Raw genomic sequence first — 21,426 nt, 5'->3', positions numbered from 1 at the left:
GCTCAAATTCCTCTCCCAGCTGATTTTATTCATAATCTGTAGTTTTTCTTGGCCTCTGAATGCTCTGCTTGGCCTCAAACTAACTCTAGCAATCTTTGCTAAACTCCTGTCTCCTTCCCATTCTCTTGCTTGCTTACCTGTGTCTAGTTTGTTCTTGCTTCCATCCTTCTCTGTAAAATTCTCCTGGTAAACCTGCCTCCTTCTCCCTCTCCATGACGCTCTACTCTCCCTCCCAACTCTACTGCTTTGTTCTCCATGAACACTACTGTATTCCTGTACTGTACTCTCTCCTTGTACTGTTTGTCTCTCCCTTAAGTAGCTTCCCTTTCCTCTCTTTTCTCTTGAGTTGGACATATCCTATTCCGTCAAATCTTTCTCTGATTCTTCCCTTTGTCTGCCACTCAATTAGACATCAATTTCAAACCTGGTGCTTCCTTCTACAAACCAACTTTACCTTCATTGTTTCAAATTAAAGATGAGTACTCAGGGTGTGTCTCTTTCCCAGCCAGTGAGATTAAAGGTGTGTGCTAGAAACAGCCTCCCCCCCATAAATAACAGTCTTGGGGTTCACAGTATGATCAAATATCCTGAAACACCTGGCTGCCATGTGGTAAACAGAATGCAGACAGTTAAGGATGTGCTCAAGAGGTTTCAGATGAGAGTTGTCTTAGAGTCATTCCTGCGACACTGTGACAAAGGACTTGACTACATTTTGCCTCGAGACTGTGGAAGGCTGAGCTTAAAAGTGATGGATTAATACACTGGAGTGAATTTTAAGGCAGCCAAGGCTATGGCTTGAATGTTACTGGCTGCATTTAACTGGATTTATATTAAGAATTGGGAACAAAAAAGCAGAGTAGAAAGGACAGTTTGGGGCAGAAAGAGGGTTCTTCATATACAACTTAGTTTTTATAGTTAGCATTTGTGTTGCTGTGATCAAAATACCCAATGGAAACAACTTCAGAGGAAAAATTTATCCTGCCTCATGGGTTCAAGGGGTTTCCCTCAGCAACTTCAGGGAAGACAAGATGGAACAGCTTACCCTGCTGGCAGGAGGGTGTGGGAGAGGACAGGTATTCATTGTGTGGTAGACAGGAAACAGAGAGCTGCCTATAGCCTTACAGACCTACCACCACTGATATACTTCTGTCAACCAGGCCCTACATCTTAAAGGATCTACAGTTTATTAAAAGAACACTACCAACTAGGAACCAAGTATCAAATCACCAGTTTGTAGGGGATAAAAACACAAGGAACACATCTCAATAGGAGTGCGTTCCAAAATGTGGACAAGAGAAGCACAGTTGCTATAAGATTAATGCTGGCCAGGAGTGTTGCACACCTTTAATTCCAGCACTTGTAAGAGAGAAGCAGGTTGATCTCTGTGAGTTCAAGACAAGCCTGATCTACATAGTTCTAGAACAGCCAGAGCTACATTGTGAGAGCCTGTCTCAAAACAAACAAAACCAAAACATTAAACAAACACTCTGTAGACCAGGCTGGCCTCGAACTCAGAAATCCCCCTGCCTCTGCCTCCCAAGTGCTGGGATTAAAGGCGTGCGCCACCACCACCCGGCTCCAACATTAAACAAACAAACAAGCAAACATTTCTAAGGCTTTGGGTTCAATCCCTATGACCCCAAACCACCAATAGCTCTCCTCAGTCCAAACCAAACTACAAAATTGGGGCTAGTGAGATGGCTCAACTTATGAAAGTGCTTCTCAAAAGATTGACATCTGTAGTTTGATCCCTGGGGACACACACAGAGGGAGGAGAGGACCAATTCCTACAAGATACCCTCTGACCTTCTCACATATGCCTCCCACAAATAAAAAAATATGTATGATAAAAAAAGAAAGAAATCTACAGCTACACATAGTCATGCATGTCTATAATCCAGCACTCCAGAGGCTGAGGCAGGATGATTATCAGTTTGAGACCACATAGCAATCACTAGGCCAGACAGGGCTACATAGTGTGAACCTGCCTTAAAAAAACAAAAATCAATTAAACAGCAACAGTAACGACCACCACAACAAAAACCCAAAAGAGTACTTTGTAGAAAGGACAATGCCAAACATGTTTCTTTAAGGACAGTTCTGGAATCAGCAATATCCATCCAAGTGCTCAGGGATGTATAAACATTTGGAAAACTTTCCCTGGAGGAATGAGCACCAGGGTGCATTGCTCTCAGAGCTGCCCAGCGAGTTGTTTATCCTGGATTTATTTCAGCCTTCCCAACTGCTCAGGCATTCAGAGGCCACTTTTGTAGTAGCCAGTGTCTAAGAAGGCTAAACTACTGCTCAGCATGGCTGTGGAACTTGGCGTTATCCCTATGTGGCTGCTTTTGTAGTTATGCAGAATACAAGAGTTATAGCACCATGAAAGCTTCCACCAAGATCCCGATCCAGTCACTTCTCAAAGGTTGTGCTACACAGAAAGACCCTATCTTAAAAAAAACAAAAACAAAAACGAAACACCATAAACTTCAGTATAGCTGGTTCTTTACTGGTCCTTGGAGGTGGTCATCCTGAGCTTTATTTGAGAGCCTAGAAAGAACTCTTCTTTCTTTAGGTCTCCAGGTTTTTAGTCTTAGGAGGTTCTGAACTTGGATCTGTGGCTGTCATATCACAGACATTAACATCTGGCAAATGTCTCGTTAGAGAGATCATTTGTGTTTGCTGCAATGTCCCTTCTGGCCTTGGGATTTTGTTCCTCAGCAATGCAGGACTGTAGACTTGTTCTGCCTTTTTAGTTGACTTTTCACTCCTGAGAACTGGGGAAAATTGATTTTGTACTCTGGCTTTGAATCTGCCCATCTGGCAATCAGTCACACCAGACCTAAACGACTGCCAAGAGTTCTGCTCACTTCTGTTTCCTTCAGGGTAGTCACTTTGCTAGGTTCATCCTCATCCCTTGGTCTGCAGTTTATCCCCAGAAAGAAAATGGCTAATGACTGCTAAGAAGCAGTTTTTCCCTTCAGAAATTTTAGTCCATCTAGACCTTGCTGCTATCTGATGTCTTAAAAATGTGTTTGTTATGGTAGAAATTTTTAGTTTTTTTAGTTGCCTTAGGAGTATTGCCTGCTGTGACCTATCATAGCCTACCAGGAAGCAGAAGTCCCATTTGCCAAATGTGAAGAAATCTGGCATCAATACCTACTGCAAAAATTGTACAAAAAAAAAAAAAAAAAATGAAAATAGATTTAATACAGAATGCAAGGAAAAGAAAACACTCAGCCAGTTTCTGGGTTGTAACTGGACAGATGTTGGTACAGTTCAGGAAGAGGTTCTACAAGATGATCTGATGTAGGGTGAGGGGTGGGAATATCATGAGTTAGTTTACTCTTTCTCTCTCCTTTCTCTCTCTTTCTTTCTTTCTTTCTTTCTTTCTTTCTTTCTTTCTTTCTTTCTTTCTTCTTATGAAGACAAAGTCTCATGTAGTCTGTGGTCTCAAACTCAGCATGGTAAATTACCTTGAACTTCTGATCCTTCTGCATGCTGGCACTGTAAGCATGTGCTACCAGGCCTGGCTCACACATTTGGTTTTTCAATACAGAATAGCTCTGTGATAATTAACTTCATCAACAACTTGACATAACCAAGAATCATCTGAAAAGAGTCTCAATGAAGTGACTGCCTACATCAGGGTGGGCTAAGGGCATGCTGATAAGGGATTATCCTGATGGTCAATTGATATGGAAAGACCAAGCCCACTGTGAGCATCACCATTCCCTGAACAGAGGTCTTAGGAAGTATAAGAGGAGAAAGCCTGCTAAGAGCAAGCAGGCAAGCAAGCCAGGATCCATGTGTTTATTCTCTGTCTGTTCTTGACTGTAGATGTGATGTTGCCTTGGCTTCCTGAGAAACATGAACCATATCCTGGAATTGCAAGGCAAATAAACCTTTTCCTCTTCCAAGTTGCTTTATGCTATTTATCACAGCAATAGACGTGAAACTTAGAATAGGCCCATAATTTCCAGCTTTGGAACTGTACCTAAGGGTGTTGTAATTCACTAGGATAGGGACTACTGGAAGGCAATCTGATTTTGATGGTAAAATCATGTGTTTGTTTCTAGATATGCTAAATTTATAAATTTGAGACTCAGAAAAGAGGTCAGGCCTTGAAATCCGTTTTAGAGACATTCCAGAGAAAGCTGATGTCATTGGTCTGAATGCAAGTACCTCAGCTGAGAATATAAAGTGCACAGGGAAGAAAGCCCAGGCTCCAGCCTCTATTACACAACCAGACAAACCCTCCTTTTTAATTAACTATTCCTGCCAATGTACCAAGTAGTCAATGATTACTGTTTATTTATTACATGTTTCTGTTAGTAAGCTGGAATAACTTACCTAGCCAAAAGTCTGCCTATTAGCCATACTTTCATCAGTTCTCAACCATTTTTGGAATTCTGTAAAGGGAATCCACAGATCCTGTAGACCGCTTTAGACATTTTTCAGCTTTTTTCAAGTTGCAGGTCATGATTCAGTGGGTCATGAAATTAATTTAGTGGGTTTCTGATTAGCATTGCAAAATGAGGCAAGCAGAAGGCACACTGTCATAGCACAGCACATGCAGTAAGCACTCACACACTTACTCGGTGGCTTAGTCAGTTTTATGGCTCTAAATGCCACAGAGACCCCCCAGGTTTGTATCTCTATCCTAGGCCTCTCTCTTAAATTCCAAACATATTTAGACATTACCACTGGGACACATGCAACTCAAACACGGAGTGTGGTTCCTTTCCCTATCTTCGGTTCCTAGATTTGGCAATGTCACCCTCCTCCCTTTTCCCTGGGGTCAGTTTTTACTTCTCATACTCCACAACACAACACCTCTCATCTAAAGAGCTGCCATTATATCTACCTCAAAGTCCAAATGCTTCTTCCTCCCCTAACTACACTCATGCCGGCCTAAGTCCATCTTCGTCTTCTTCTTCTTCTTCTTTTTTTTTTTTTTTTTTTTTTTGGTTTTTTGAGACAGGGTTTCTCTGTGTAGCTCTGGCTGTCCTAGAACTCACTCTGTAGACCAGGCTGGCCTCGAACTCAGAAATCCGCCTGCCTCTGCCTCCCAAGTGCTGGGATTAAAGGCGTGCACCACCACTGTCCGGCCCTAAGTCCATCTTCTTATTGGGGTTACTGCATTGGCCTTATAGGCTTCTCTGCTTCTACCCTGGCTCCTTCCGCTGTCTATCCTTGACACAGCAGACAGGAGGTTCTTTAAAACAAGGCTCAGGACCACATGACTGTTCAGAGCTGGCAGGAAGACTGATGACCTGCGTTTAATCCCTAGAACCCACATGGTAGAAGAACCAACTCCCCAAAATTGTCCTCTGACCACCATGTGTAAACGGCCCATGTGCATGCATACACATGGTATACACACACAGAAGTAAAAAGAAATTTAAATTGAAAATCTTAAAAAGGGGCTGGAGAGATGGCTCAGAGGTTAAGAACACTGTCTGTTCTTCCAGAAGTCCTGAGTTCAATTCCCAGCAACCACATGGTGGCTCACAACCATCTGTAATGAGATCTGGTACCCTCTTCTGGCCTGCAGGCATACATGTAGGCAGAATGTTGTATATGTAATAAATAAAACAAAATTAAAAAAAAAAAAGAAAAGAAAATCTTAAAAAGAAAAATCAGCGCTCAGCAAACTTTCAAACTTTCCATGTAGAAGGCTATAGTACTTAGGCTTTACAAAGCCAAGAAGTAAATATTAATTATAGTTACTTGTATAACAAATAGATTTCCAAAACCTTTTGACGAAACTAAAAAACATAATAGAGTATAATTTTTGCAATGTACATCTACTAATGACAACAGTGGGATTTGTTGCTTTTTAAAATTATTATTATTATTTTATTATTAGTGTTTGTGTTGTTTGTTCGTATTCCACAGCATGTGTGTGGAGGTCAGAATACAACTCTGTGGAATTGGATTTCTGCTTCCGTGTTTGTGTGGGTCCTAGAGATTGAACTCAAGTCATCAAGTTTGCACTGTAGGTGGTCAGGCTTGCATAGTAGGTGGTCAGGTTTATATCTTAGGAAGGCAAGCATTTTTCTTCTTGAGCCAGTTCACTGGCCTTTTTTATTTAAAAAAAGAAAAAAAAAAGTCTTTTTTGTTTAATTAGGGTTCATGGCCAGTGCTCTTTATCTTAAAATCAACTGCAAATGTTTATCTGGTAAAAGCCATTCTTAGCCTTGGTCCTAAGAGACAATTGGATGGCTTTATCCTGCAGGCTTAGTTTGCTCATGGCTCTTTGAAAATATAATCAGCTCACATCACACTCAAGCCTCTGCCAACTAGTTTTCTATTGTTGTTCAACAAACTATCGAAGCTGAGCAGCTCCAAACAACAGCCATTTATTATCCTCACAGTCCTGAGGGCCAGAAGCCTAAGCAGATGCGTCTGCCTCTCTTGCTATTGCCTGAACCTGCTCAGTGCACCCACGTTCACATCCTTTCCTGGTGATCCTTGTTTTGGTTTGGTTTTTTTTGTTTTTTGTTTTTTGAGACAGGGTTTCTCTGTGTAGCCCTGGCTGTCCTGGAACTAACTCTGTAGACCAGGCTGGATCCTTGTTCTTTGCCTGGTTATGTTCCAATTTTTAGTATATGTGCTGCCAAAACAATTGTTTGTTTATTTTTTTGAGACAGTGTCTCAATATATTGCCCTTGCTGCTTGCTGGCCTGGAATTCTCTACATAGACCAGCCTGGCTCTGAACTCAGAGACCTCTACCTACCTCTGCCTTCAGATTGCAGGGATTAATATTCTTGATTGCCACAGAGCAATACTATTTATTGAACATGTGATCATGGGGTGCTTAGTACTTTTGCACCTAAGGCTCAGGGAACATGGAGGAAGAGGGAGTGGACAGATTCTAAGAGCCAGAGGAACAGAAAGTCTGTGAGACTGCACCTCCTAGAAATGTCTGGAAACGTCAGGGAGGCTATTATCTCTGAAGTCTCAACAGCAAGGCTACCTACACAAAGCCTAAAGGTCTTGCTTATATAAGTTAATCTGAAAAAGGGGGGGGGGGGGAGGGGGGAAATAGTCTTCCCCAGGGAACACTTCTCTACCCCTTAACCCCCACCCATCAAGTTGGTTATCCAAAACAAAGTGGTCAGGCCTGAAGCCATATACACACACGTAACATTATATGGATGGGGCAGATTGTATTTAGGGATACACACACACACACACACACACACACCTTTAAAAAAGAGGCCATGAATTTGAGAGAGAGCAAAGTGGGAAGGGGTACATGGGGAGGTTGGAGGGAGGAAAGGGGAAAATGATATAATTATATTTTAATTTCAGATAACTAAAAAATTAAAAAAAAAATTTGCTGAATAAATATAACTTCTACATATGTATACATTTACTAGGTTGTGACACAAAATGTCTATCTTACAGTGAATGTAGTCCATAGAATTTGAAAATTTCTGGAGCTCAATTACATGATTTCTAGGGTTCTTTCTCACCTTTAGTACTTAATAAGTTTCTATGAACAGCTACACAATCTGTGTCATATCCTTTGAGTGATAGCAAGGGACTGCAGCAAGATACTAAATTACTGAAGTATCGCATATGTCAAAAGAGGAAAATAGTTATGCCTACCCATTCCATAATCACAGACTAGGACGAAATGTGAAAACAAACAATGACTGCTAAATGCCCCATAATATAAAAATATAAAGCTACTCTTTCCTTCAAAAAGAGATATTCAGACTAAATGACAAGACAAAACGTTTTCCAGATCAAAATTTCCCTAAGGTTTCCATCCACTTACTGAAGAAGGGAAGAGGAATGAAGAAAGATGTCACTCAAAGTCTCTGCTGTAGAAATTGTGACCTGCACAGACTTCGGGAGTAAAGCCCACTTGTCAAGTAGGTAGGATTTCCATTCATCTACAGGTAGATCCATGCTACCTTGGCTCTGTAAAGTTAGAACATAAGGATTCAGCTTTCTACAAATGTACAGTTCTAGAAAAATCGATATTTCACCCTACCAAGTGAGAAGCAACAAAAATCAACTCTTCTGGTGCTTATCTATAGTTGTTGATACGATGAAGAAGAATTAATCTGTGGTACCAATTCATCAAACATTCTGTCACCCAGAAATATTCTTTGGAAGACTGTTGAAACTATGGTAGATCGTGGTTGTACAAATAGGGATCAAATACCAGTAGATGGGTACTATTCCAGTTCTAGCCTCCGGTTTACCCTAGTTGCCTAAAGCCTTCCAGACTTCTTTTCACTCACCCCAGCAACTATGAAGTTAAATATTTGCATTTCTTAGACTGTTCAGTTTTCTGTTTCCATATCCAGGCCTTTCTTTCAGTTGCCTCTCTCCCTTATTATTATTATTAAATAGCTAAGACTGGGTCTTCTTATGTAACACTGGCTGGTTTCGAACTAAAGAGATCTGCCTGCTTTTACCTCGAGTACCACCACGCCAGGCTCCCAAATCTTTATTTCTCAGGGTCTCATTTAGTCCAGGCTGACTTCGAACTCAACGGGGTTGGTAAGTTTGACCTTGAACTTTTGCTACCTCCACATCCCAAAGGCTGGGATTACAGACGAGAGCCAGCAAGCCAGGCTCTCTAGTACTTTTGCACAGGCCATTTGGGCTTTTAGGAACATCACTACCCTCACTGGAATCCACCTGACAAATTCCCACACATATTTAACTCAGTTCAAACCGCATCTCCTCTCGAAAGCCTCACTGATTTTTTTTTTCCCCAACTCTGGAGCTCCACATGTGTGGCCCATATCGCGTCTACCAACCATGAGGCTGGGCTCCTTGCTGCCACAGCTCTCAGGTGGAACTACGATCTTCTGAGGGCGGAGACTGAGTCTGATTTACCTTGTTTATCCCCCAGTGCCAAGCTCTGGGCCTGGCACGGGCGCCGGGCACGCACTGCGTGAATGAAGGACCCAGGTCACTGCTTTGACTATATTTAGCAGCAGTTACCAGGGAAGAGCTCCGATTGTCCCTGGGTTGCCCATTTTGTGTATCCGCTAAACGACTGAGCGGGTAAAGTTCCGACAGCTGGCCGAGGACCAACTCAGCGGCACCGCGCAGACAATGGGCATACTGCGAACCAGAGCCCCGCCCTTAGGTTCCCCGCCATCCCGCCACTAGGCCTCGAACCCCGCCACGGAAGGGTCACGTGCTCCGCCCGTCGCGCGGGAGCCAATGCGGTGGCTGTCAGCGTCTAGGGCCCGCCCCTCGCACCGCGCGCACGTTTGTGGGCGGAGCTGCACGCACAGTGGCTCTAGCCAATCGCAGAGCAGCCCGCGGGACACCCGGCAGAGAAGCTCGGGCGGTGCGGAAGCGCGAGCGCGGGAGTTAGCTGTGCAGCCATGGTGGGACACCTGAGCGAGGGGGCCATCGCGGTAAGGAGACGACCCGAAGCGGGGCCGATGGCCCTAGCAGCGCGGGCTTGGAGCGGTGCAAAGAGGATAGGGGAGGGAGCCGCTGTTCTCCCGGAGAACGTCAGGGAGGAAATTGCGCATCCGCTGGGATGCGGCCCCGGGTCTTTTTAAGACCATCACCCTTCGAAGGAGGCATCCTGGTCCTCACAGAAGAGTTCACATCTTTTTTTCTACCTAAGAAAAACAAGACAAATAAACATGCCGCTGTCTGCCTTCTGCGGCCTCTTTTTCCTCCCTTTCTCCATCACCCCAAACTTTTCTGGACTTGTTTGTTTTCGGCTGTTTGACTTCTTTACCTCCTGGTAACTCTTTACTGCTACTAGACATTTCTCTGGTCACGAGAGAAAACTCTGGCCAACGTCACCAGTGGCCTCCCAGTAGCCAAATCGGAAGACATTTTAAAGTTTTTCAGCTGACCTAATTGTTTGGCATGTTGGCCATTGCTTCTTTCTGTTAACACTCCTCTCTGTCCAGTGTCCTGTGATTCACGTTGACTACTCTTTCCTTGTCTTACTGGCAAGCCCCTCTGAATTTTTGTTGACCCAACAGTCCCTTCACCTGCGTGTCACTGTCTCATTAATTTCTTCCTGCTGAGCTGCATTCGATCTGCCCTCTATCCTCAAAGTCATTTTCAATTGAACATGTATCAAAAGCAAATCCTTTATGCCCCTAAGTCTGGATTTTTAAGAGAATGTGTGTGTGTGTGTGTAGTGTATATACTTGATTACATATGCATGCCATGGTGGCGATTGTTGCATGTATGTGGAATGCCAAAGGACAACTTTGGGAAGTTGATTCTATTCCCGCTTTTCTGTGTATTCTGTGGATTGACTCAAGTAGCTGGTCTTACACAGCAGGCACCCTTACCCTCAGAGCATCATTGTGCCTGACTCTGGATGCCTAGTCCATCACCAATTCACCAATTGAAGTGTTTAACTCCACACTTTCCATCCACACTGAAACAGTCTTTTGTTGCCTGAACTAGTCAGTTCCAGTCAGCACACTCTCTTCCCACAGTCCTCCTTGCCAGGCTTTGGTTTTTTGTTTTGTTTTGTTTTTAATATATTCTTGCCCTAGAGGCCATTGATAGTTGTTTCAATTTCCTTTGCTACCACAATATTCCTGTTCAGCTTAGTTGTTACTGAGTTGGTCGGCAAAGTAACTAGCCTGAATCCAAGTATTTTGAGACTCCAAGGCCTTTTTTGTTCACTTACAATATGTATGGCTTTGGACAACATTCCAAACGCTTTCCCTTGTCTGTAAAATGAGGCTGAAGCTGAGCAAGGGGCTAGTTGGGAAACTGAGTTTCTAAATTTAGTGGTTAGCTTCTGCTGGTGCGGCTAGTGATCATCACAGATGGAAATGTTTATTTGGTAAGTATTAGCTACTTTGTATTTCCTACAGGAGATGGTAGAGACTGAACTAGCTGCTGTTTTCCGGCCCCCTTTAGGGTGATGTACATAGTATCAGGCAAGTTTTAGGTGCCTAAATAATGTTTGCTAGTTGTATGAATGAGTAAAAACTGTGGAAAGCAGGGGACAAATGTAGAAGGGAGAAAAGAACCAGCTTAGAAGAAAAAAAGGGAAAACAGTTGTCAGCATCAAAGGGATATTTGAATACATTAGGGCTATAGAAAATGCCACCTGGGATGTGATGCCTGAGTTGTCCTGTCAATACAGGTGCCACCTTGTACCCTTAAGGCAATTACAAATAATTCTTTACTTTTATAAAGAATGTTTATGCCCGGCGGTGGTGGCGCAGGCCTTTAATCCCAGCACTTGGGAGGCAGAGGCAGGCGGATTTCTGAGTTGGACAGCCAGGGCTACACAGAGAAACCCTGTCTCGAAAAACCAAAAAAAAAAAAAAAAAGAATGTTTATAGGGTTATCTGAGTAATTTGCTGAGTTTTCTTTAAATATAAATATTTTAGAAAGAAAGCTATTTCCAACATTGGGTGAAGTATTAGGCTTTGTTCGTAGATAAAAGTTGTGGGGTTTTTGTTTCTTTCTTTCTTTACATGCTTTGTTCATAAGTAAAATGGGGCCTTCTGTTTTGTTTTTCTTTGTTTGTTTTTAAAAACTCTCCTGGCTGTCCTGGAACTTGCTATGTAGACCAGGCTGGCCTTGAAACCCAAGAGATCCATCTGCCTTTGCCTTCCATGTGCTGGAACTAAAGATGTTCCACCATCTGGGATCCACAATGTTTTTTTGTTTTTTTGTTTTTGTTTTTTTTTTAAATATGTGTTGATGGTGATGGAGCATAGAGACCCTGGTTACCTGATGATTAGCTAACAGAAGTGTCAGCACAAAAGCTTCAGGCCCCAGTGGTTATGCAAACAGTGGAAAATGGAGGTATCAGGGGCCAAAGTTTTAAAATGTAATTGTTGTGATGAAGTACAGGCTCTATTTACTGCTGTTCCCAGGGGTTTGAGGTAAAACCAGGACCTCAGATGTGTATGGTAGGCAAGGACTCTACTGCTAAACTATACCTCTGACCATCCCATCGTGTATATCTTTACATAGTCCAGCTAAAGAAAGAGTCAAGGAAATTAATATTTTTGATGTTCCAATGTCAGTTCTTATTTTTTAAAAACATCAGATTTTACAGTCAAATACGTTAAAGTGCAAAGATTGGGTAAGGAGCCCATGACAGACAGGGTTTCTCTGTGTAGCTTCTGCTGTCCTGGAACTTGCTATGTAGACCAGGCTAGCCTTGAACAGAGATTCACCTTCCTCTGCCTCCCAAGTGCTAGAGTAAGAGGAAGCACCACCACGCAGCTCCTAGTATACATTAAAAAATTGATTTACTTACGTATTTTATGTATATGGATGTTTTGTCCTGAAAGGGGCATCAGATTGTCTTTTTATAAACAAACTGTGAGCCACCATTTGAGTGCTGGGAATTGAACTCAGGTTCTCTGGGAAAAAGCAGCCAATGCTTTTAATCCTTCAGCCATCTCTCCAGCCCAAATCTAAAGTACTTTAAAAAAAAAAGTTGGCTTATTTTTTTACTATTTTATGTAGATTGGGTGCTCTGCCTGCATATCTGTCTATGTGAGGATATCAGATCCTTTAGAATTGGAATTAGAGACAGTTTGTGAATTGCCATGTAGGGTACCTGAAATTGAACTCCCGTCCTTTGGAAGGGCAGCTAGTGTTCTTAATGGCTGAGCCGTCTCTCCAGCCCCTAAAGTACTTTTAAATGTACATGTTATGATATGTTGCTTTTCTTTGCTTATTTATGATGCTGTTTAAATTAAAAACAAGCCATAACCTGCATACAATTTTAAAGATAAATAGAACTTTAATGAAATGATTGACTTTATGATGAAATGAATCGACTTCGTTTCACCTTGCCTAGTGTTTTAAAATGGGTTGGGTCTTGCCATGTATTGAGTATGTGGCCTTTACCTCACTATGTAGCCCAGGCTAGCTTCCACCTCTGTTAGTCCTCCTAGCTCTTCCCTTGAGTGGTGGGATTACAGGTGGTAAGCTCTCACACCCAGGCCAGAAACAACTTTCCAAAGAAAAAGTTGTCCATGGAGGCCTGCAAGATGGCTCAGTACCATCTTACCATCCTACCACCAGAGTCTGATCCTCAGGACCTACACAGTGGAAAGAGGAGACTGAGTCCTGCAAGTTGTCCTCTGACCTACACACACACACACACACACACACACACACACGATGAATAAAGATTAAAAAAAAAACAACAGAAAACAATCATCCAGCTGGCTTCCGGGGAACAGTTCCATAAAACCAAGAACTCTTAAGGCAGAATTTGAAACTTGAGACTATGTAGTAGGATCCTGTCTCAAAAAGGAAACGGATGAAATCCAAGGCTGTAGCTCAGTTGTAGAGTATTGCCTTGTTTGCAATAAAGCCCTGGGCTTCATCCCCTGCACTGCACAAAAGGAATTTGATGGTGTGGTCCATGTCAGTGATCTCAGCACTTGAGAGGTGGGAGTAGGAGGATTGGTACTCATCTACAGAGAGAGTTTGTCGGGTTTGCTTTGGTTGTTGGGTTTTTGTTTTGTTTTGTTTTTGTTTTGTTTTGTTTTGTTTTCTATGCTACACAGATTGGCTTTGAACTTCTGGCCTCAGTCATTTCCTGTTTCTGCTGCCAAGTAGCTGGGACTACAGGCTTTATATATAAATATATATTTGGCTATTATAAATGAAGATGCTTTGAACATTTATATACAGATCTTTATGCGTATAAATATTTAAACATATTACATATACATTATTCATAATATACACATAAATTATGTAATATGTATTAAAATTTCTTGTACATGCAAAGTAATCCAGATATTTACAGAATAAATATCTGAGAGTGCAATTGCTAGGTCATATGGTAACTGAATGCTTAATTTGGTAAGAAATCGCCAGCTTTTCCAAAGTGTATATGAGAAGTCTAGTTGCCAGTGCTTTGTGTTCTTCTCTGGGTTTTCCTATGCTGGTGGTGTGTGAGTGTGAGGCTATGCTGGCTTGCCAGGCTTTTATTTGTATTTTCTTGATTAGGAATGACACTGAACATCCTGTGTCTTTACTGTCCATTTGTATATCTTGTGAAGAGTGCACATCTTTTGATCCCTTGAATTTGGGTTAATTCTGGAATGTGACTGTCATTCCACTGCTGGAGCAGCAGAGGGGTCAGGAGCTCGAGGCTGGCATAAGCTGCAGAAGCAAGAACAGGTGCTGAAGAACAAAAACTTGTGTTGTGTGTTGTAGCGTTAATGAACTGAAGAATTTTCTTGTCTTCTGTTAAATATAAATACCTCAACTGTTTTTCTCATAAATTGTGTTGCCTTTTCATTTAAGTTTTTAAGGTTCAGGCACAGAGACCTCTGTGCCAGACAAGAGCTTAACCATATATGAGTGTGGGTTTCTGTGTGCCACTCAACTTGGGCAGAGGTCAGAGGGCTACTTGGAGGAATTGCTTCTCTCTTACCAAGTGGGACCTAGGGTTCAAATTCAGGTCCTCTGTCTTGGCAACAAGCACCCTTACCCCTAAGCCATCTCATTGGCTTCATCTTTTAATTACCCCCTCCCCCTCTGAGGCAGGGTCTCATTATATAGCCTTGGCTGTCCCTCAAGCTCATTGGTTAGCCAGTGAGCGCCAGGTTTCTGCTTGTCCTATACTTCCCCGGCACTGAGTTACAAGCATGTGCCATCATGTATGGCTCTTTAAAGCACAGGTTCTGGGGATCAAATTTAGTCACTAAGCTTTGCCAAGCACATAGCCCAGCCCTTGAGTTTACTGTTTGTGTTAGTTCTGACCGCAGCTCAGAACAGACCACTCCAGACCACACGGTTGGGGGTGGGGGTGTTATTCAGGAGATAGGGCAAAGGTGGGGGGAAGAAGATGGGAGGATGAAGAGAGAAGAGAAGTAGATGAGAGGAAGAGAAGGGGGGAGAGGACAGGGAGGCAAGAGAGTAAGGGGGTAAGAGCAAGAGAGTAAGAGATTAAGAGAGTGAGGAGGGGGCAAGCAGCCCCTTTTATAGTGGACCAGGCCTACCTGGCGGTTGCCAGGTAACTGTGGAGGTGAGAGTTTAGACAGAGTACTAACATTTTGTATGTGTGGTGATTTGTTGCACCACTTTTGTTCCATTGAGGTGTTTTGTCAAGTTTGACAAAATCAGCTGAGTTTGTAGGTCTGTTTTCTGGAACGTTATAGTTTAACGAGGTCTTGAACTCATCATGACCCTGCCTCAGCCTCGTGATTATTGAGGTTTACAGGCTGTGTGACCATGCTCAGCTGTGTGTTTCTTTCAGCATTAGTTATTTGAAAAACATTGGCTCATTACACTTTTCAGATCTTCCATGTTTGATATGTTTTATTTAATCAAAAGCAATTCCGACACAGGAGGTGGTTCCAACACCAGAGTTAGAGTAGGGTTAGGGTTAGGAGGAGCTCGAGGTCAACTAGAGATACGTGACAGGAGCGCCCTAGCCTGTTATGTTAACATTATCACTGATTTCAGGAGAAAAGTCTTAAGTATTGGGTGCTAAAAGCAGAAGGATCAGAAGTTCAAGGTCATCCTTAGGAACTTAGCAGACTTGAGGCCAGCTTGGGCTTCATGAGACCCTCTCTTTAAACCACTAAACAAATTTAAAGAAAAAAAAAAACAATAAAGCTCGAGGTAGTGAATATAAGTGTTCCGATATTCCAGTTTCCACAAGAAAACAGTGTTACTTTTGGCAACAGATATGTGCTTTCTTTGAAAACTGGCACTCTCGTGGCTTGTCATTAGACAAATTATGTAATTAAGACTTTTCTACTGATTGCCTCTGAAGTGGTTCTTTTAAATTTACTTTAATTTTATCTTATTGTTAGTATGGTGTGTTTTTGCACATGGAGGTGGGCAGGCGGCTTTCAAGTGTTGGTTCTTTCTCTCTTCCACAGCTCCTGGAATCAGACTCAGGGCTTTACGTCCTGAGCCGTCATGATGGCCCTGGCTAGGGAAGCTCTTAGGACAGTATTATCTGTGGTTCATTACGTTTTTAAAAATGTTTATAAGAATCTGTGTTTCTTGTTCAGGCCATAATGCAGCAGGGAGATACATCCATAAAGCCCGTCCTTCAAGTCATTGTAAGTACCTGCACGTGTGTTGAGTAGAATGAACGTGTTTCAACTCATAGATAATTAAAAATTGCATTTGATGAATGACATACAGTTTTGTCTACATCCCAGAAACACACTCGCACATTCTTTCTCTCTCCCGTTTTCAGAACACACATTCCCCACCTTCTCTCTAACACACACACACACACACACACACACACACACACACACCAACAGATACTATAGGGTTTTTTTTTGATGAGCTTTTAGTTTTGGTTTTTCGAGTCAGGGTTTCTCTATATATCTTTGGCTGTCCTGGGACTCACAGACCAGGCTGGCCTCGAACTCAGAGATATCCACCTGCCTCTGTCTCCCAAGTGCTGGGATTAAAAGGCCTACACCACCAGCATCCCATTTAAATTCCTTTTAGTTAATCGACCCATCATTTAGTGGGTTCTAAAACATATTGTGAATTTCAGATCTCAATAGATGAGAGACTCCAGGATCATTCCTGCTGACAGAGTCAGGCGGTGAAGACGTTCATCACTCCTGGGCCAGTCACCTTCTGGCTCTGTTTGCCTAATTAACTTCCTTCAGAGGCTGCCCCTCCCTTTCTGGCTGAGTCCGTGCCTGCCCTGCCCCAGATCTGAATGGCCACATGTTGCTATTATCTGTGCTTCTGTCCCTGCTTTAGGCAAATTGTTTTCTTTCCATTTTTAATTTTACTTCATATTTTCAGCATGTTCCCTAAACAGTTCTTGCATTTCTTAGGTGTCATCTTACGCAGGAGAAAGATTATTGAAACTTCAGTGTATATTGTTTTTAATAATGACAGCTCAACCTAGTGTTTCATTTGTATTTGGGTGTTAAGAGGATGGGCAAGCAGTTCATCTTGTCTTAAACTAATGGCAAACCCAGTCTCCTGCCACATAGCTTTGCTTACCCGTAGGAATTGGGCAAAGAGCCTGCTTAATGAATCAACTTTCTCTCAACTTTTTCAGAACATCCGACCCATTACTACAGGGAATAGTCCACCCCGGTACCGACTGCTTATGAGTGATGGGTTGAACACGCTTTCCTGTGAGTATGATGAATAAATCTAGGCTTTGGGAATCCTTGAATAACTGCAGCACCCCCTACCCTTTGATTGCAGTGTTTGGAGCCCCTGAAGCCCACATCGGCTGCAGGCTTTGTTCAGGCAGAGTTGCCACTGGCAGAGCTGTCTAACAATAGACTGGATACCGTGGAAAGCTGCCATTCAGCTTAATTAATTTTCTCTAACTGGTGTATGTTTTCTTTGATAATTTCCCTAAGGATAGTATTGGCATTTTGTGGGTGTGATGGGTGAGCTGTTCTGTCCTGCCTTTTCAGGAGTTTTATTTCTGCCCTAGAAGCTTTAAAAAGAAGTTGCGGGCCCTTCTGGAATATTTACCTGTTGTCTCCAGTCACAGTGCTGAAGACCTAGAAAGAGTTGCTTTCATTTTCCCCAGAAACTAGAATGACAGTAAAAATGATTTGGAGCTGTTGGGAAACAGATAACATTCAGGAGTAGCTGCACATTTTCACACGGGGCGGATTGATGCTGCATTCCTCTCTGCAGGGTCTGAGGAGTTTTAAACAGCTGTGTTTAATGGTTTTCCTTGTGATGAGCTTTCAGATTAAGGCAGGGCTTGGAGACTGAGCCCCCCTCTCTCTCTCTCTCTCTGCTTCTGCAGCTTTCATGCTGGCCACACAGCTGAACACCCTGGTGGAGGGGGGGAAGCTGGCCAGCAACTGTGTCTGCCAGGTCCACCGGTTCATCGTTAACACCCTGAAAGACGGAAGGTATGCGCTTCCTTTTCCACTTGCCTGTACTGTAGGTGGGAAGTACCTGTCGAAAGTTCAGGTAGGAGTTTTTATCAAGGCGGTGAAGAGCTTCAGCTGGACTCAGAGTAACATTGGCATCAGGGGAGAAGTAACATTGGAAACCTCGGAGAACAGATTAAAGTAGAATGTATAATTCTACCCATGTAGGTTTCTTCAGCACTACTGTAATATCTTTTAAGGAAGAGGTCACTTACTGCAACAAAAGAAATGTTTAATTACCCAGTCTGGGTCTTTTTTTTGTGATCTTGAGTGTTCGGTAGGAAATGTGTTGAGCTGATACAGAATATGGTTAACTACTTGCAAGATGTTACATGCTAGAAATACAGCATGAGCAGAACTGTTCTTCTCATTTCTAAAAAAAATGACGTGCTTTTAGAAAAGAAAACTTTATTTTAGGGAGAGGTTTATATAGATACTTTCTAAAAATTTTTTTTATTTTCAGTGATAGAATGCAACCAAAACCTTATGGGACTCAGTATGATAAACATTCCAGTGCTGAGGGAGTGTGTGTTATATTATGTGTGTGTGTGTGTTGTGTGTGTTTGTGTGTATGTAACTTTATTTTAAAATCCATTTTTGTATTCGGGTGTTTTGTCTGCATGTATGTCTGCACACCAGCAGAAGGCCTCAGATCCCACAGGATTACAGTTACAGACAGTTGTGAGCTGCCATGTGGGTGCTGGGAATTGAACCCAGAACCTTCAAAAGAGCAACCAATGTTCTTAACCATTGAGACATCTCTCCAGCCCCAATTACCTGTAATTTTGAAACACGTTTTCTTTTTTAGTTCATTTATGTATTTCTTTTTATGTAATGTACATTGCCTACACTTGTGTTTCTATGAGAGTGTTGAATTCCCTGGAACTGGAATTACTGACAGTTGTGAGCTGCCATGTTGGTGTTGGGAATTGAACTGGAGTCCTTTGGAAGAGCATCCAGTGCTCTTAACCATTGAGCTATCTCTCCAGCCCATTACCTGAATATTTTGAAACACTTTTTTTTTAATTTCATATTAACTTGCTATGTCTGTGTTTTAATTTTAACATTTAGCCTTTCTGTTGTCAGTTTTGAATATCTTTTATAAAATTCAATTTAAGATTTGATTGGTAAGTTTACACTTAAGTGTTAATTTTTTTATTTTATTTTTGAGGCAAGATCTCACTGTGTAGCCCTGGCTAGCTGGAAGTCACGATGTAGACCAGGCTGGCCTCTAGCAGGTCTTGCCTACTTCTGCCTCCTGAGTGCTGGAATTAAAAGGAGTAGTGGTGAGCAGCCTTGTGGGTGTTGGGCTCTCTGCAAGAGCAGCAAATGCTCTTAGCCACCGAGCCATCTCTTCTCCTGTACCTTTGTGTGCGTGCGAGCATGTGCGGGTGTGTCTATTTACTGCGGTTTTGCTTTGGTTTCTTCTGTCTGTCATGAACTGACATGTTTGTTGAAGAGCTGAGGGTAGCCAGGACCTCTAGGCAAGCAGTGCACTCTTGAGCTACACCCCAGCCCTGATGTCATTCTTTATAGTCACTGATCACTCAGGCACCTCCACACTGTCTCCAGCTTACCCTTACCGCTCTGGCCATACTTGCTGTTTGTGTCTATGCCTCCCCTCTTTTTCTCTCTTTCCTTCTTTTCTTTTTTTTTCCTTTCTTTTCTTTCTTTTTTCCTCTTTCTTCAGTGGGTAATCTGGTCCAGAATGCATAAAGATCTGACTGTCTCTAACTCCTTGCACTAATTAAAAGTCTTTTACAAACATCTTTAGCAATTCTTATACGGAGATTTTGGAACGTTAAACTCTGATCTTTAGCGGACTGAAGATGATAATAATAGCGCTGATGATAAATTGCTTGCTAGGCAAGTGTGAAAATCTGAGTTTGATCCAAAAAAGCCAGGTACAGAGGCAAGAGTTTACAATTCTAATAGAGTCAGAAGTCAGGGAAAAGTAGATCTCGGGGTTTCTGCTTTGCCAGAGTAGCCAAACTGGGAGTATCCAGGTCTCAGTGAATGATAGTTCAAAAAATAAGGTAGGTGGGTCAGTGGTAAAAATGCTTTCTGCAGCCGGGCGGTGGTGGCGCACGCCTTTAATCCCAGCACTTGGGAGGCAGAGGCAGGCAGATTTCTGAGTTTGAGGCCAGCCTGGTCTATAGAGTGAGTTCCAGGACAGCCAGGGCTATACAGAGAAACCCTGTCTCGAAAAGGACAAAAAAAAAAAAAAAAAAAAAAAAAATGCTTTCTGCAGGCTGAGAGAGGTCCTTGTTCAATCTCCATGACCCAGTTGGAGGAAAAGAGAACCAGCTTTCCACAAGTGGTCCTCCGAAGTGCTGTGGGTGTGGTTGGCAGCACCGAAAACCATGTGTATGTTTGTAATCCCAGTATTCTTTGTTCATCAGTAGGATATGAAAAGCATGTTTGTATATAGCAAACTGTAAGCCAGCTTGGGCTACATGAGACTTTGTCTCAAAACAAAGGAAAAATCAAGGAGGATGGCTCCCGAGCACTGTCACTTGAAGTTGACCTCTGACCTCTACATGCATATGCACAAACACATCCTGCACAAATGTACTCAAACAGACACCTGTGTCTGCTCCCTGACAGAAGAACCTGTGATCTAAAAATGGGCATATTTGATTCCAGTGAAACCAGTATACTTTGAGAACTTTACCTTTGTAGTTACCATTGTGTATTTCTTGTGATCCTTCTGAGAACTGTATAGTTAGGTCAGTTCCTTGCATGAACTCAGTGTGGCTTCTTGGTGCAGTGAGGAGACGTAGTGGAGGAGCACACACTAAAACAACAATGCTGTAGTAGATACATATCATCAGGAAGTAAAACCTTACATGCCCTCCCATGTAGCATCCAGAGGCAGTTGAATGATGCTTCTGTGTGACCTAGCAGTACTTTTACACGGTAAGACTTGTGTATTAGTTCTCTCTTCCACCACAGGGGATGAAACCCAGGGCTTCTCGAACAGTAGGGAGCACTCTATTATCTACTGGTTTTCTCTGTGCTTCCCACTTGTGTCAGTTTGAGTTGTTCTCTGCTGCCCTGGTTGGCCTTTCATCTGTGGTGCTTTTGCTGCTTCCACAGCAGCTGGGATTACAGGCATGCACTCTCACCCTAAGCCAATAGACCTGGCATTAGACAAAACTGGCCAGTGAGCTGCAAAATCTCACACATGCAAACAAAGTTGGTGTTTATGTTTTTAACGATTGTGTGTTGTATTAATTGCCCTTCTCACTGATATGACCAAATACCTGATACAAGCAATGTAGAGAGGGGGTTATTTTGGTTCACGGTTTGAGAGTGTGGGCCTCATGGCAGCTAGAGCATGGAGTGCCTTGTCACACCGCAGAAGCAGTGAGCACTGATGCTCAGCTCACTCGCTCCTTTTTATTCAGTCTGGAGCCTCAGTCCATAGACGTGTCACCCACACTTATGGTGGCGCTTCCCACCTCAGTTAACCTAGTCTAAAGACCCCTTCAGGGGCATGCCCTGAGATTTGCCTGCTGTATAGTTTCTAGATCCTGTTGACAGTATCAACTGTCAGATGGGTGGTGT

The 21,426-nt window shown here is 42.7% G+C and overlaps 2 protein-coding genes across 5 annotated transcripts in view; one reads left to right on the top strand and one right to left on the bottom strand.

The window, feature by feature from the left end:
- LOC117701902 (protein-lysine N-methyltransferase SMYD4) overlaps window positions 1–8,993 on the bottom strand; it is a 49,948-nt gene extending 40,955 nt beyond the window's left edge. For 3 of the 4 annotated variants that reach the window (XR_013070278.1, XM_034493311.2, XM_076706318.1), the window contains exons 1-2: window positions 8,870–8,993; window positions 7,794–7,939 (exon numbers count right to left, since the gene is read on the bottom strand). Coding sequence is in view for 2 of the 4 variants with exons in the window: in XM_034493311.2 (XP_034349202.1) it covers window positions 7,794–7,927 (134 nt within the window). In the remaining 2 variants the exon portion in view is untranslated. Of the gene's footprint in view, window positions 1–7,793; window positions 7,940–8,869 lie in introns of those variants that run through there. The other variant, XM_076706319.1, reaches the window with a different exon arrangement.
- Window positions 8,994–9,269: 276 nt separating this feature from the next.
- Window positions 9,270–18,025, top strand: LOC117701900 (replication protein A 70 kDa DNA-binding subunit-like). The gene is made up of 4 exons (XM_034493309.2): window positions 9,270–9,402; window positions 15,988–16,038; window positions 17,013–17,091; window positions 17,727–18,025. The coding sequence occupies exons 1-4, from the start codon at window positions 9,370–9,372 to the stop codon at window positions 17,999–18,001; spliced, it is 438 nt and encodes a 145-aa protein (XP_034349200.2). The 5' UTR covers window positions 9,270–9,369; the 3' UTR covers window positions 18,002–18,025.
- Window positions 18,026–21,426: the final 3,401 nt, after the last annotated feature.

The sequence above is a fragment of the Arvicanthis niloticus genome, unplaced genomic scaffold, assembly GCF_011762505.2.
Source record: "Arvicanthis niloticus isolate mArvNil1 unplaced genomic scaffold, mArvNil1.pat.X pat_scaffold_315_arrow_ctg1, whole genome shotgun sequence".
NCBI classification, from domain to species: Eukaryota; Metazoa; Chordata; class Mammalia; order Rodentia; family Muridae; genus Arvicanthis; species Arvicanthis niloticus.
Note: the sequence above shows the minus strand (reverse complement) of the source record. Positions and strands in the feature narration are given on the sequence as shown.

Excerpts from the sequence above, each read along its gene's own strand:
- LOC117701900 (XM_034493309.2), top strand. The coding sequence starts at position 9,370 with ATGGTGGGACACCTGAGCGAGGGGGCCATCGCG. Across the intron at positions 9,403-15,987 it reads TGAGCGAGGGGGCCATCGCG|GCCATAATGCAGCAGGGAGA; the intron begins GTAAGGAGACGA and ends TTTCTTGTTCAG. Across the intron at positions 16,039-17,012 it reads AGCCCGTCCTTCAAGTCATT|AACATCCGACCCATTACTAC; the intron begins GTAAGTACCTGC and ends CAACTTTTTCAG.